Source organism: Cylas formicarius, unplaced genomic scaffold (assembly GCF_029955315.1).
Source record: "Cylas formicarius isolate icCylForm1 unplaced genomic scaffold, icCylForm1.1 PGA_scaffold_8__14_contigs__length_24414737, whole genome shotgun sequence".
Classification (NCBI taxonomy): domain Eukaryota; kingdom Metazoa; phylum Arthropoda; class Insecta; order Coleoptera; family Brentidae; genus Cylas; species Cylas formicarius.
The window spans coordinates 795,898-813,098 of NW_026844361.1; the positions used below are offsets into that span (position 1 = coordinate 795,898).

The 17,201-nt window shown below is 36.2% G+C and overlaps 1 protein-coding gene across 4 annotated transcripts in view; it reads left to right on the top strand.

The window, feature by feature from the left end:
* Nucleotides 1-17,201, top strand: part of LOC132706699 (eukaryotic translation initiation factor 4E transporter-like) — a 43,898-nt gene that overhangs the window by 17,071 nt on the left and 9,626 nt on the right. For 2 of the 4 annotated variants that reach the window (XM_060678176.1, XM_060678178.1), the window contains exons 1-9: nt 1,123-1,397; nt 4,278-4,437; nt 5,054-5,156; nt 7,997-8,168; nt 8,232-8,415; nt 10,929-11,418; nt 13,069-13,426; nt 14,763-15,239; nt 16,426-16,683. In XM_060678176.1, coding sequence (XP_060534159.1) covers nt 1,289-1,397; nt 4,278-4,437; nt 5,054-5,156; nt 7,997-8,168; nt 8,232-8,415; nt 10,929-11,418; nt 13,069-13,426; nt 14,763-15,239; nt 16,426-16,683 — 2,311 coding nt within the window. In that variant the 5' untranslated portion in view covers nt 1,123-1,288. Of the gene's footprint in view, nt 1-1,122; nt 1,398-4,277; nt 4,438-5,053; nt 5,157-7,996; nt 8,169-8,231; nt 8,416-10,928; nt 11,419-13,068; nt 13,427-14,762; nt 15,240-16,425; nt 16,684-17,201 lie in introns of those variants that run through there. The other 2 variants (XM_060678177.1, XM_060678179.1) reach the window with 2 other exon arrangements.

Consider the following 17,201-nt stretch of genomic DNA (forward strand, 5'->3'; position numbering starts at 1 on the left):
TAGTAAATAATGGTATCACTCTATAATTGTTATTTAAAATATTTTGATCAAATTTAACTAGTCAATTAAGAAATGGTCATTTGAGAAGCCCAGACATTAGTCCTGAATAAGATTTCGTTGACTTTATTCTTAAAGAAATCCCTAATATTGAACTGATGTGGCTTTTACTTAAAAAATAAAATAAATAAGAACTAAAAGTTGTTTCGACAACACCGTGTCTTTATCAAATTTGATCACATTTGATAAAGACACGGTGTTGTTGAAATACTTGTCATGTCAAATATATAATTTCGTGAAAATCTGAACTTTTAGTTCTTATTTATTTTATTTTTTAAGTAAAAGCCACATCAGTTCAATGTTAGGGATTTCTTTAAGAATAAAGTGTCAACGAAATCTTATTCAGGACTAGTGTTGGGGCTTCTCAAATGACCACTTCTTAATTGACTAGTTAAATTTGATCAAAATATTTTAAATAACAATTGTACGTTATATGTATTTTATAATAAATTATTATGCGTTTGTGATGTCCAATTTACCAAAATATCAACGATTTTCTTTTTTCCTATATTTAATATTTGTTATAAACGGAATTATGTTCAAAACAATCCCTAATAGCCCTTCTCGGTATTTGGCAAAAATGAGTCTCAGTTGGCCATGTCGTCAAGTTGATGTAATTACAAAAAAAAATCAAAATCGAACCATAACCAAAGATTTGACAATTATGAACAGTTCTGTATAATAGAAGATCTTTATTGCGATTTGTTCTTTTGTATTTAATATATAATTTTCCAATATATTTTGAGTATTCCCTTATTTCGTTATTCACCCAGCTAGGTCTGTTTTCGATGCTAAAAGTGTTCAAAAGTGTTGTTAACTGCATTTTTAGTTTTACGAAAAAGCGGTACACTGTCGCGAAAACCTCAACTTTCTATAGATACAATTAACGGATACTTCCGCAAAAGTGCTCCAAAACGAGACATCCAGTACATTAGGGGGATATCAATGTCCGAGCGTAGACCATTCGAAATCTTCGGTTTTTTCCCCCTAAAAAAAAGTTTAACGGTTTTTTGTCGATTCCTTTATCGCTCTATTCGCATCGGACATTTTTAAACGTCCGTTTGCTATTTTCGGACGTGCCCTTTTGAGCTACTAGTATCGTGGTAAATTTCATTTGCCGACTCGCTATTAACGGATTGCGTTGCAGTTTGAAATTTTTGTTTGTTTTTTCTTTTACGTCTTTATCGTGTGCGTGCGTGTGTGTGTCCCCGTGATTTTATATATTGCGAAAATGGCGAAAACGAGGGGTTCGAAGCGGGTCAAGGCCCGGGTCGCGCCCTTTCACCCCTCCGCAGCGCAGCACCTGCAGCAAAAAACGCGAGTGAAAAAAGTATCTTGGAGTAAGTGAAACAATATACAGGGTGTCCGGGTGAGGGATGTTATTCTATTAGTTAATCTGTTAATTAATTTCGGGTTCCTGAAATGGCCACCAGAGGGCGTGGTTGTTATCTTTAATCAGCTTCTGCAATAATATGTAGTGGTAACCATAGCAAAGTAATATTCCCAGAATATACATAAGAAATTATAACGCATTCTGGAAAAAGTTACATGTTGTAAGTACATATTGGTATGAACAATCAACAAATTTTAATGAATATACCTCTTTAAAAAAATAGTATGTGTATAATTATATAATTAAATAACAAGTTCGTGTTTACCCCGACAAAATTAAAGCGACTAACCTAATATTAAGTCTATGGTGACAAATTAATTAATTGGAAGTCAGTATTTGATCCAGTATCATTTATTCACAATAATTCGCTGGCATGTTTTTAGCATCGTGGATATCAAATTTAAAATTGTTTCATCGTATATAGACTTCCAAATTTTTTGGATTTCTTATCATAATTGATCCTATTTGAGATTTTTTAACCGGATTTTTTTTCAACGATTCGACTGCGCTGACCATTTAAAAAAAATTGTAGTAAATCATTCTTTAATTATTCTTGCAGTGTGCTTGGGATCGTTATCGTACGGGAATATAAACTTTAAAGGCAAACCCCAAACCAGAAACGTACTTGGGGTCAAGCCTTTTCTTCTCGGGCCGATGTATGAACTGAGCAGCACGACTACCGAAGATAATAAATTTCTACTCCTCACTAACTAATACCTTTCTCCAACCCTTGGTCATCCAAATTAAATGGCGAGTACACTCAGAGAAAAAAATGTAAAATTAAAAAAACGCTAACGATTTGATGATAATTAAATACGATTTTGCTTCGATGGTGCTATATGATTCTATAATGTCTTTTGAAACTAAAATGTGCATGATATTTTTTATTACTTATTCTTATTAAAACAAAAGTATTATCTGCATTTGGATTGAAAGGAAAACCATTCAAAGCATCATAAAATATTATTTTAAATGTTTAAAATAACAATTTAAACGGGCAATAGATTTAAAACAAAGAAGCCATCATGATAAAGTGTAAGGAAAGTCTTCTGTTATCCTTAGACTAGAAAGGTCTTATTTTTTAGTTCCAGGCAAATTTGCCCCGACATTGAATGAATAATATCAGTCTTACTGTAAATGAAACGAACTTTGTAATAAACAATTAATAAATACATTAATATAGGAAAAAAGAAAATCGTTGATGTTTTAAAGTAACCAAACTAATAAATTATAAACAAATTAATCAAAATATAAAAAAAGTATTTTCAAACGTACCTAAAAATTATTTTTATTAGTTAAATTGTAGGAAAGAGTTAATTTATTACAATACGATTTTTTGTGCATTTTAAAACTTTTTTTTTTCTGAGTGGTGGTAAATTGGACATCACAAACGCATAATCATTCATGTATTTTTAAAATAGGTAACATATCGCGTTTTTCCGCATTTGAAAGTAACTAACAAATATGTCAAGACTGTTTGACATGGTCGTGATTCTGGTGTCACTGTGATTTTTTATGTCTTGTGTTGTTTGTTCTCACTGGTGATTGGTTAATAAATAATGTATTGATTTGATGATCATGAACATATTTCATCATCTTTTTTATATAATTTGTCATTCAGAGAGTTTTTAAAAATATTTATACATATTATTTTTCGTGACCAGACTTCCCCTTGCTATGTTGGAATTAGTAAGTCTATTCTACCTCAAAAAGGTGCGATTCAATTTAATAAACATGGTAGCCTTCTTAGGGTATGAATCCTGCTATTAGTGCCACCAGATGGAGCTTCCGACAAACCGCAAAAACAAAATCTGAAAAAAAAATTTACGCAACGAAGTCATTAGATAGTCAAAGTCAAATAAGGGTCCTCAGTGAAAACAGCATCTAAATATCTTTATACTAACCTAACATATGAATACAAGGATTTAACGCTCAAAAAGTTTTATTTTTGAATAGTTTTGCACTTTCCGGGTTGTTATTTATGTCCAATTATCCAGAATATAGCATACAACACGCTTATTGATTATTTAGGATGCCAAATGGTATTTAAAAAATAAAACGTTATTATTTATATCTATTATTTTTTTACAATACCTTCGACGGGCACTAAATTACTCCGTAGTAGACATTACTACGTTTTTTTTTAAATTATTATAAATTATAACTTAATTAGGTTCGTCAGACAATTATTTAAGTAGCAAGTGTTGAAATAATAATGTTTTATTTCGTTCCTAACGAGTCGATTTCTTCTAGGCAGTGGGTTGCAATAAATATTTAACATATCAAAACGGTAGGCAATAGACTTTGACATGCATCGAATAACGAAATAAAAGGTGCGTGTAGCGTTTGGTCAGATAAAAACATTTGTTATCACGGCGATCTTGATAATTAAAAAAGATATTTTTTTATTCTTTTTTTTTAATCCGTCAATAATAAATAAACTTAGTTAATTGGCAACAATTGATTAGTGAGCCAATTAGTGATTAAAATTAATTTTTTATGAAAAAATAAGTGGTAATGCTAAATATTTTAAAACAGCTAAGCATGTCACAATATAAAAATTTCGGCTCATTTCGCGCCATTGGAATATATTGCAAAAAGAATAATAAACATAAGTAATACCATTTTATTAGCGTTTTATCCAACTTGTTTTGAGAATTACATTCTTTTCTTCATATTTGGGGATAAAAAGAGCTAAGCTGCGGATATTACATTACACTTACATTAGGAAAAGCTCTTGTAAGTGCTGTGAATCACGATATAAAAGCACTCCGACCAAGCCCTGTCTGATGGTTTGGTCGTTCATATGGTTTCCTTTTTCTTTCAGAAGACGAGCTGATCCAGGGCATGAGCGTCGGTGAAATAGATCCCGCGATCTTGATCGTGAGGGAGAAGGATAAGATTCGCTATACCAAAGAGGAACTGATTGAGATCGGCAAGTCGCCCGCTTCCACGAGGAAGCCGCCGTTCTTAGACCCGGCCGAAGTGTACGTATCCCCACTAATCAAGTAAACTTTACCACTACCCTTAAACGAAACACCGGGGCCGATTTAATTGTCGTGGTGGCAAACCGTTTTGACTGACCGCGGATAGCTTTTTCTTGTTTTCCTTTTGTTTCATCTGGTAATCAAGTAATCTTGACGACAACGGTTAAACGAAGCACAGCCGCCGATTTAATTGTCGTAGCCACAAACCTTTTTGGCAGACCGCGGATAGCTTCTTCTTCTTTTCCTTTTCGCGTTTCATTTGGTCGGGCCAATTGCCCCCGGAATGTTAATAAATAATTGACATTTAAGAATTTTTAGTTCGGCATAACCCCATTTTCGTTGCGTTCACTTTTTGTGTAAACGGTGTATCCAAACCGACAGCTCGATTGGCTTAATTTTCAAGCGTAAAAGGAATATGGTTATTGTCACAGTAGGTACAGATCAAAGCCTACTTACTGATAAGCACTTAGTAAGAAATAAATTCGCTCATTTACGGCGGTGTTTGCGCTGCGCCAAAAGTTGTACTTTTAATTGAAAAATAGAAAAAGTATCGAGGTTTAAAACAAAAATATACGCCTCGCATTGTTTTTATGCTTTATGTTTGTCGCTTTCGTAGGTCTCACTCGATGCTGAAGCTCGAGAAGTGGAACCTAGATCGGAAAAAGTCGGAGACGCCTTCCGAGAATGGTTCCAAAGCGAGTGACGGGGCCGACCATAGGGTAAGTTAAGACTTAAAAATAATAATAAATAAATGATAATAAAGCATATTTAATTTTAACCAAAGTGCAGGAATCGGTAATTCTTTCCGTTTCTTTAATATGCCATGGTATGCATATGTACCAAACATTTTGGCTTCCTCTTATATAGAAAATATTTCCTTACTCAACTTTGTATCTCTATTACATTTCGTTATATCGTCAATATTTTTTTTGATAAATTTAAGACATTCCCAAACAATGGTGTAAAAGAAGAAAAATAACAAGTAAACGGATAATAAATACATTATAAATAATAGGTTGTAATTTAAGCAAGTGCAGTTTAAAAGAAAAACATTTTTTTACAAAGAAGCAAAAAAAAAGATCTCTTAAGGAACCGCCTATTCCTCGGGATGTACAGGATGTCCCATTATAAATTACTAAATGGATAACGTTGTTAGTATTGATCCCACGATGAAGTTTAAATTACCAAACTTGGAGCATTTTTATTAACCCTTCCGATTCTGTAATCAATAATATATAATAAAAATTTTATTTGTCAAATTTTGACAGGTCGACAATTTTTCTAAATCAAATATATGAGTTGATAGGGTTACTTTTGACAGATTTTGAAATATCGCGCATTTTGTCTAATATTGAATGTAAAGAAGTCAATAACTATTGTTTTAAAAGACAAATTTACCATGAAACACGTCAAAATGTTCTTAACGTATACACTACCCAAAATATAGTATTATAACTGTCAACCTGCCAAACAAGCGAACATCTAATAATGTTTAATAATATAAAAAATATATAAAAAAATATAAAAAATATACCTAAGTATCTTGCGCTAACTACCGTACTCACGGTCGTAATTAAAACACACACAGCTTGTTGTGTGCCGTAATACTGGATACCGACGTCTATGCTCAAAAAACCGTATTTTACCAAAATATCGACTTTACAAGATTTTACATCATAGCCCCTTTCTAGGAGATATGGCATAAATGGGTTAAGAGTCTAATTTAGCCCTTATAGATTAAAATTATTACATCCATCCATAAAGTCACTACAACACGATGATGTTAAGTACACCTTCTCACTTGAGATTTATTACCAAAAAACTTTGAGAAACATTAGCAAAAATGTTTGAAAATTGTTAAAAAAGATTGTGTCTTGAAAACTGTGCATTTTCGAGCTCATGTTCGTAAAAACTTTTTATCACTTGATGGTGAAAACAGAAAAACATTTAAATGTAGGGTTTAGGAAAGAAATAGGAAAAATGTACTTTTTTTAACGGAACACCCTGCATATTTTTTGACCTATCGTTAGTAAATCACCAACAGAACAAAAAAGGTCATATACAATATTAGTTTAAAATTGAAAATAACTGAATTATCAGCACATTTCTCTTTTGGAATATATGGCTATAAGTGGTTGCGAAATAAAATCCCATTTTTATTGTTTTATTTTAGCATATCCAAGATCACCAATTTCCACGCCTTCATTTATAATCATTTTTTTTCGTTTGCTTTTAGCAAAAAGCAAAGAAGGCTTTGCCAAATAATGACAGCCTTGTCAAATACAAAATTAGTTTTATTGTGTTCATTATTATTATTGTTATATCAATTGTTATTAATAATTTAAATTAATTTTACTGTACCACTTATTGAAAAATGGTTTTTACACATGCAGAAAAGTGCGACATATTAAAATGCTATTTGGTATGCAATAAATCGTCTTTAAGGGCGAGAGAACGACACATAAGCCTATATCCACATCGCATTCCACCGCATGAGCAATTTTTTCTGCGAAACCGTTTTTGAAATAAAGGAGACGAACAAAATTTATTATATTCGAGACTTAGTCAAAGACTGTAACCTATCCTTTAATACTGTCCAAAGGATTTTAAAAAAATACACAGATTTTGCCCATATAAATTCCAACCAGCTCAGGTGCTTTTGGCAGGGGATGCAGAGAGAAGACTCTTTGTCATTGGTATGTTAAATTTTGTCTCCAAAAAATAAATAATTTTCGGTATATTTTGTGGACTGACGAATCAAAATTTTCAGTTCTCGAATTTATAATCCAAAAAATCATCATCATCATCAGCATTGTTGATCCATATTTTTACGATGGCACGCTGACCGGTGAGTGGTACATTGAAATTATTACTGAAATTCTGGATGGTTTTTCAGATGAGCTTGACCCCATCAGAATCTCCATTTCCAATAACACGGTGCACCAACGCATAACTTCCAAGGCACACATTAATTTTTGACAGCCATCTTCAACAATAAATGTATTGCTACACCAGATATAATCATACTTAATTTCTTCTTGTGGCGTCATTTAAAGGAGCAGTAAGAGAAAAAATAAACCACTGTTTATGATTTACGAACGTTAGAGTAAAAAAAAATACAGGGTGTTCTATATAAAAAGAGTACATTTTCCTAATTTTTTCCAAAACCCTACATTTAATTGTTCTTCAGTAATCAGTGGAAAAAATGCTTCTAGTTTGCTAGTTTAACCGACTTTGTATCTCTACTCATAACAAAGTTAACAATGATGAACACTTCTATTTAGATCAGCCTGGGGAGTGTTTTCGTTATCGCCTTCTTTAAAAGAATTAAGAGTGTTTCATGTTCAAACAACTCCTCAGCTAGTACGAATCATCTCACTGGAGGTCTATTTCGTATCCCTCCCAAGAATTGAAAAATATTGCCGAACATTATCAACGGACTCGAGGGAATATTTGTTGTGATAAAAAAAACATTGTATCTTCAAAAAATTTGCATTTCCGGGTCTATGCTCTTAAAACCTTTTTTCCATATATTTTAACAATTGGTCTGATCGCGCAGCGACGTTCCGGGGACCCGCGGGATCGTATCCGCAAGGAGAACGACGGGATCGTGCTGAGCCCCCAACGGCGGAGCTTCAATTCCGGGTGTTTCGTGCCGGTCAATCGGGAAACGGCGCGTCAGAATCGTGCTCACAGCCCGTTAGGTAAAAAGGATCCGTCGTCCCACATGGGTTAGTGTCCCATCGAGGTATTGGTTTCGCTTTTTTTTTTTAACTCGAGTCCGAATTTATTAGGGGCACGGGAGATTCAGCAGTCCGGGAACCGGCGTATTGGGAGCGGGCGCATCCTGCGCGATTCGTGGGACCTGGGGGACAAATCCGACTCCGCCGACGATTTCGGCTTCGGCAGGGGCCCCGAGAAACGGGAGGACAAGGCCGCCGAACGCAGGTCCTTCGGCAGGGAGTTCGAGTCGAATAGGTGAGTTGGAGTTGATTGATGCTTGGAAATTTGCCCTTAAAACCGTCAATTAAGGCGGTCATATCTCGAAAAGTAATTCTTAAAGTCTAAATCTCGTTTTTGGACTTAAGATAAAGTGGTGGGGGTTTTCGAGTATACATCTTACGTCGTCTAAGATAAATTCGACAGAGGTGAACTGCTACCTCGAGTGGTAATTTTACTGGTGAGGGCAAGTTTTGATTATTTTAAAATTTTTATTTTGGCCTCCACTTGTGAATACAGTCACTTTCGAAAACTTATTTGATTGTTTTGTTTCTTTAGAGACTTTGTATAGCGAAAATTTATGTATTTTGGGTGATTTCAATATCTCTGCATATTCCGACTTCTTAAACAGTGGCACAGAAAATGAATGTGTTAGATTGCTTAGCATCTTCGTGCACTGTATGAACCTAAAATTTTGGATTTAGTCCTGCTACTACTATCAACATGGTAGAACGTGCAAGGTGTTGGTTCAGCAAGATGATCATCGTCCTGCAATTCTTGCCTCACTTCAATTTCCTCCTTATATAGAAAACAACTTTCCTATGTTACTGAATAGTAATTTTAATTTTAAAAAAAGATAATGTTCGCTTGATATGTTTTGAAAGTTGAACTAGTCATTTCTTTCCCATGAATCGGTCGTTGAGTCCGCCTGCTCCTTGTATTATGTTAAACTGTATGAAATTATTAACATATACGTTCTTCGTTTTATAAAGTCAGCTAATAATAAGTATCATCGCTCGTTTATTTTACATAATTGAAATATAATATAAAAAAGAAAGCCGTATGTCACAAAAGGTTCAGAAGTACGGGTAGTCCCTCAGAATTGCAACATTTTAAATGCCTTAGGTTGAAGATAAAATATGAAATTAGGGTCTCCTAAAAAGCTGTCTACTGAAAAATGAATATGACATTAAAAAAGATCCTAAAAAATTTGGGTCGTTTATTAAAAATAAAAGAGAAATCTCAGGTGTACCCAGTTATATGAATTTTAATGACAGAAGACTCGACAAGATATACTCAATTCTGTCGCACTATGTTTTCAACAGTCATTTTTAATAGTTTTTTGTAATTCACACCATTATAAAAATAATGGGTGTTTTTTTTTTTCGATGTATAGAACTTTAAGTGGGCATTACTGTTCAAGATGGCGACCGATTTAACAGCTGTCAAGTGATTTATTCTCAGTTTGGTTTGGCAATTCATCACCAGTAGACTCACGCCTGAACAACGCTTGCAAATAGTGCAATTTTTATTTCGAAAATAATGGTTCTGTGCGGAATACGTATCGCGCACTACGTCCATTTTATCGTCGACAAAATCGTCCATCAGAGCAGTTAATTCGATTAACCATGGAACGTTTTCGCACCACGTTTACTCTTATTGATAACTCGCATCCCCAGAGACGCCGTACGGTGCGTACAGAAAAAGCTATTGCTGCTGTAGAGCGTAGCATTGAGGAAGACTCGAATGAGTTCATCCTCCATCGAGCACAGGAATTGGATCTGTGTCCATCCACTTTATGGAACAACTTCGTCAACTTTTCCCATCCCAAGCCTCACCTATCAGGCAGTCTGTGTGCCTACAATAGTTCTTCTATTTTTTCGGGAGAAACTTGAAACAAAGTATTATGAATACCCCATCAGAAGTATTATTATTATTTTACTTTAGCAAGTGCAGTCCATAAACACAGTACAGCAGTTACAAGATTGATGGAACCCATTTGGGCATCATATTCAATGATTCAATTCAATGATAAGGCAAGGCGGAAGCGGCAAAACGCACCAGAAATGCCAACTTTTCTATTCTTAAAAGATTATATTTTGAAAAATTTCATATTCAAAGAAAAATACTTACGAACTATGCAGTTTTTCTGCCAAGTGTTGCTTCACTTACATCCATAGCTGGCCTTTCATTAAACTCGACGAGAGACTGCTTGGTCCCAACTTTGATTAGCTATTGATGCAGCAAGTCCACAGTGATACGATGCATTGACAATTATTATGAATCAAGGTTCACTAAGACTGGGCAACAGCTGTTGACTAAACAATCTTTTAAATTAAAAAAAGTTACATAAGTTAGTTTTTCCCAAAGCATCAAGTCAATCATTTTTGAGCAAGGTTGTCTCATTAGATATTACCATCTTAAAACACTGCGGTTCCCCTGCATTTTTTTCTCGAGCGAAATAATCCACAAGTTTTAAAATTAGGGCTGCTTGCTCTTTTTCACCAAAACGTTGGGGGATTTTGAAAACTGACCATGGACAAATAATATATTGAATGACAACTAGATAATGATATCATGCTATGACGTAACTACGCAATTGCTCTGACAGGTCTTTTTGACGAAATATGCGTACCATTTTCGGTGCCAATATTGTTGTGAATTTCATTAAATAGATAAATAAATCACTAAACCATGTAAAATGCAAAGGGGAGATTTTTCATATATTCGTCCTGGGTTATGGTAAAACGTGTCGCGAACTCGCGTTCCAGGGAAAAGGAGAAGGAGGGCGGAGGCGGCGGCAGGAGGAACGGCCGCTACAGCGAGCGGCGTCGTTTTTCGGAGGTGAACCGCGACGAAGAACCCGAATGGTTCTCATCGGGTCCGATGTCCCAGAATGACACTATCGAGCTGCGCGGTTTCGACGACGCCGACAAACCGCTGAAGAAGAAGTCGTCATCGCAGGTAAAACGCGCGAATGAGCGCGCCAAAGAATGGTCGAAGAAGAAGAACGCAGAGGCGCAGCAGCAGCAGCAGCAGATGACCATCGCGGAGGAGAGGGCGGAGGGCGACAAGAGCGAGCCGAAGGGCAGGTCCACGCCGAACCCGCACGACTGCGCCAAGATGGACCAGCAGAAAGGAAAGTCCACCAAGGAAGGCGCCGACGAAACGGGCGTCGCCGATGACCATCGGCCGCCCAACGAACATTCCTACAGTTTCGAGGAGATCCTCAAGTGCGAGAACATCACCGGTTTGCTGGCGGTAAGTGGAAGGGTTACTAAATTTTATACGTAACTAGCACGAAGGTGATCCAAAAACGTTTCGTAGCTTTTTGGATGTCTGTTTCTCAAGTAGTCTTCATTTCGGTCAACACAAACACGTTTCGGTGTCTTGCAGTAGTGTTATATTATTAAACGCAGCGCAAAAAAATAAAATTGGAATAGCAAAAAATTATACAAAAATGTTTTTATGTCTTTCAGATGTCTTATGTTACTAAAGGCAGCTTTGGTGTCTTTTAGTTATTGAAACATATGCAAGAAAAAGTAACATTATAATAATACAAAAAGATCAAAAATGTTTTGTTATCGTTGAGATATCGTCTTATGTTACTGAAGACAGCTTCGGTGTCTAAAGTGCGATAGAAAATAAAAGTCCTAATAGTGCAAGAATGACCCAAAAACATCTCGATGTCTTAAGTTATTCAAGGCAGCTTTACTCTGTATTTCAGTGATTGACGAAAATGAAATATAATAAATTATAATAATAAAAATAAAATTATAATAACAAATGCGTTTCGATGTCTTGCAGTTGCCTTAAGCAGCTTACGCAGCTTTGGTATCTATTTTAATTGTTGAAGCATTTGCAAGTGCGCGAAAAAATTAAATCAGAACAACAAAGAAATGTTGTTATGTTATTAAAAGTCATTTCCGATATTTCAGTTATTAAAATTATTCAAAAGTAGATCGATGTCTTTCAAGTGTCTTATCTTACTCAAGGCACCTTCGGTATCTATTTCAGTTACTGAACCATATGTAATAAAAGTAAAATTATAATAATAAAAAAATAATCCAAAATATTTTTAGTTTATTTATTTTATTAAAAAATATTAAATATTTTACAAAAATATTTCGATTTCTTTCAAATCTCAGGTTCGGAGTCTATGTTAGTTACTGAAGCTTATGCAAATGCGATAAACATAAAGATCATGCCAACTCTCTCTTATTTCAGTTATTGAAACATATGCAAATACAAGAATAAATAAAATTATAATAATAAAAAAATGATCCGTAAATATTTTGTTATCTTTGATACGTATTATGTTTATGTCAGGTTTAGTGTCTATTTCAGTTATCCTAATTGTATACAAATTACCCAAAAACATTTCGATATTTTTCTGATATCTTATGTTACTAAGTTCAGCTCTGGTGTTTATTTTTAAGAAAAGTAAAATTATAATGATAAAATATTTTGTATGTCTTTGAGAGATGTTTTATGTTATTAAAGGCAGCCTTGGTGTCTACTTCAGTTATCAAATCAATTGTTCAAAAATTACCCAAAACATGTCTTACATATATTATTAAAGTCAACCTCAGTCATGAAAAAAAAATTATAATTATGATCAAAAATGACCTTCAAAACACAAACTGAAAAAAAAAACCTTTTAAAAATCATGTATTTTCAAACTAAAAAGTCATCGAGATGTGTAGAAATAAAATTGTTTTCCCTGTTTTACTAGGTGTAAAGCTTAAACTCAAATATTTATTTCCAAAAGCTTTAAGAACAGTTTTTTGTCCTATTAGAATAACATAAGACGGGATCGGAACAGAAAAAATATCTTGTAAACTTCGTAGCTTCTAATTTTTGTCGAATTTTAAATGTACACCCTGTACACGCTAACGATTTGCGTTAAAGAACGGGGTCGGCGGGGAAGGCGACAAGGGCACGTCGCGGTTCAGTCGATGGTTCAAAAAGGACAGCCCTGAACGGGCGGAGTCGATCTGCCGCTCGTCGATGCAGGAGGACAACCATATCATTAAGGACCTGCTGAAGGACATTAACGAGTCGGGCTCGGTCACCATCGGCGTCCGTCCGCCCGGCGATTCGGACTCGTATTTCGCGCCCATATCGCCGGCCGCGAGTACCAATGTGGGCGCGTTCGGCCAGAAACACCTGCAGCGCGGCGTAGGCCAGTCGCTCAACATCATGGAGATGCTCCAGATGGGCTCCAAGCCAGACATCGGCAGGGATTTCGGTCAGGGCAAGCAGCCAGGTCAGTCTCGGGCGGGTAGACAGGGAAATTATACGAGGTGTTGTGGAATTCGCTTTAGAGAATCTCTGGGCGCAAAAGGGGGAGAGGTAACGATTTATTGTTCAGTTAGTTAATTATAATAAAAAAAACATAACAATTTATTTTATATAAAATTGAAGAACTTAACCAATTTGATTTACTGAATATGAACTTCATAGTATTCTGGGCTAAATCAAGAAATTAGAAAATGTCGTTAAATCTAACGTCACTGTTAATTCGCAAAAAACCTCGCTCTTCACAATTTAAACATATGCCTTTCGCCCGAAATCATAGTTTTTATGTTTCTTCTAGTGGAATTCCAACTAATTTCGAAAGAGTTCAAGTGGAATTTTAACTAATTTCATAAGAATTTCAGTGCAGTTCCAGTGGAAATACATCCAATTTTGGATGAATTAAAATGGCATTTCAACTATTTTTGGAGGAATTCCAGTCGAATTTCAACAAATTTCTGAAGAAGTTGATCTAATTTCGGAGGAATTTCCACTAGTTTTCGTGGAATTACAGCTAATTTCGAACCAATTCCAACCAATTTCGGAGGAATCGCAACAAATTCCAATGGCATTTCAACTTATTTTAGAGGAGCTTAATAAGAATTCCAATTCTATCTCATATCGGAGGAATTGAATTCCCAGTATTTCGGTGGAATTTTAATAAATTCTCATAGAAATCCAACCAATTTTGGAAGAATTACAATGCGACTTCAACTAATTTCGGAATAATTTCAACTAATTTTGGAAGATCTTGCACTAATTTCGGTAGAATTCCAGGAGGAGTTCGAGTGGAATTTCTGCTAATGTCAAAGGAATTCAAACTAATTTCTGAGGAATCGCAACTAATTTTGGAGGAATTGCAATGGCATTTCAACTAATTTAGAAGGAACTCCAACTAATTTCATAAGAATTTAAATGCAATTCAAACTAATTTTGGAGGAATTTAATTGCCACTAATTCTGGGGAATTTTAACAAAATCCAGTGTAATTCCAACCAATTTTGAAGGAATTCCAATTACTTCCATCTAAGAATTTTCACTAATTTCGGTAGAACTCCAGCTAATTTCAGAAGTTCGATTGGAATTTCAGCTAATTTGGAAGGAATTCCAACCAATATCGGAGGCATCTAACTAATTTTGGAGACATTTCAAAGGCCTTTTAATTAATTTCGAAGGAATTCCAGTGAATAATTCCACGCTGAAAACAATTCAAAGAATTACGGTGTACGTTCTTCCCTCTGCGGTTTACCGCACATTTTTATTTTCCCAAAAAACGCTTGATTTTACCGTGCTGCGTGTGGTTTTCAGCTGTCCCCGGTAAGATTCTGAGTTTGGATGAGCTAGAGGCGAAGATCCGTCAAAATCCTGAAGCTCCGGTCGCCCCAAACGCGGCCCATACGAAGCTGCAGGCACAGCCGCAGCAGCAGCCAAAACCTGATAAGGAGATGGCCGCCTCTTTCAAGAGGCTGCTGGCGCAGGCGCAGAACGGCCCGATTCAGAAACAGCAACCGATGAGCCTCCTGGAGATGCTCAGCCACTCGCAGCAGCAGGACGAGGCGAGGATGGCGGCCGCGATCAACCAGCAACGCATGGGAGGGAACGTGGCAGCAGCTGCTGCGGCGGCCGCCGCGGCCGCCGCCATGCAACAGCAACAGATGGAGATGCTCAACAAGCTGATCAACGCGGGAGTGGCGCCGCAGATGAGGGCGTCGCCGCTGATGGACATGGGCGTGCAGCAGAGCAGGGAGCTGCTTAACAGGCCCGAGGCTCAAGCGATCCTTCAAGGTGACTTTTTCTCTTTTTTTTCCTCAATTTTCGCCCCCTCGAAGGTCATTTGGTCTCTCTAGTCGGGGTTCGGTTATGTTAAACGGTGTAGATTTTAAGCGCCCGTAATTTTTGAAGTACTGTGGATATCGAAACTACTTAGCGGTACGTCCCTTTTGCGGCTGAGCTACGAGGGATATTTGAAAAAGTGCCACTTTTAAATTTCCTAATATGGAAGATATTTCGATTTTGCATGTTTTTTTCATTTAAACTTTTTCAAAATACGTAAAAAATAAAATTTAAATCGAATCGTCACAGGAAGCTTCCGAAACGAAGATAATGCAAAAAATATCAGGTCCGTATTTAAGATCCTGGGTTTGATGACGACTTCTAAAAAACAAAACTTTAAATATAAATATTTTATGCATCGTTCCTACTGCTTTTAAAAAACTGCGATGTAAAAATTAATTTTCCAGGAAGGAGTCAATTCATCACTTTTCTCTACAGATGCCATTCAATTTCCCATAAGAATAACCGTTACATTACGAGGTGTTATTTTAAATGATAAATTTATTGTTTAAAATGTTAAGAATAATAGTATGGAGAAAATAAAAATAAAAAAGAAAAACCTTCGTTTCAGATCTCGATTTTGACAATGTTGAGGAAAAACTCAAACTTTCGATTTTTGTTATCTTCCATTTTAAGGAGACGCGTCAAGTAAATTCGCATATTTTTCAACTCCCCTTTGTAGTTTAGGAACTATAGATACGGTTCAAAATGTATACCATTTTTTAAGTCTCAATAATAACCGAGTTGAACCACTTATACCAAGCGAATGCCAGTTTTGCGACTGTTAGTATAATACGTACGTACCTTTATGTAAAAACAGAGTTAAAAATTATTAGCTTAATTGTTCAATAATCAAAATGAAATTACAAAACAGTGTTAAATAGAAAGTTTTTGGTCAGTTCACTTGAACTACTCAGTATTTGAGACCCGAAGGATACGCAGTTGACTCATCTGGCAACGTCCTAATTTTCTAATAGGAACCTCCGCGTTGGTCGTTTGGACTATTCAACTTCGAGAACCATTAAGTCATGAACTCCGGGCCGGGCTTGACATTGTTATAGCACGCATTTGATTCGTAATCATTTTTTCAAAATACAAAAAAAAACTAAAAAAAAAATCATTGCAACCGAACGGGAAGGTCTGAAACGGTACGAGATCACGACTCAGCATCTGCACCAGCAACTGGCGAATCCAGCGTTGCAACCTCGCCATCGCGACATGCTGATCTCGATACTCAAGTTGCATGGCAACAACGCTGGCGGCGGGGGGTACGGGGTGAGCCCGCGAGTGCTCAGCCCGGTACCGCCGCCGCCGCCGCCCCACCACGTCTATCAACAGCAACAGCAACTTCAGCAGCAGCAGCAACAGCTCAGGGTATCGCCGTTGCCGCCCAACGGTGAGTCGGTCGCACCGCTTGGCTTCGGTTTGCTCGTGCTTGCTTGCTTGTTTGGTGTCCCCCCCCACCCCCTTTTAACATGCGAGCAAAATGAAAATTGAACCATCGAAAACAATAGTATGAAAAAAATCAGGGGCGTATTGAAGATCGTGACCTTGATAATGAACTCGTCATTTTATTTCTGTTAAAGCGCGATGGGAAAGGATTCCCAAAATCGCCAATTTTGAACTTTCCCTTGTAGCTTATAGGACTATTCAAAATGTATTTCAGCGGATAAAATGTAGAGGCATGCGCTGAAAATCCTTATCTTCTCTACGAAAATATCGATGCTGATCGATTTTTACGGTAGCTATTATCGAATAGCTATATGCTTGACCCCGATGAGCGCCCCGTAGTGGACACTTGAACTTCTTATTGGTTGAAAAATTATCAATTTTGTTGAAGTCTAGCAACGTCATAATTTATAGTCGGTACGATTTGTGATGGCAGAGTCGACAATAAAATGCCAGAGAGAATAA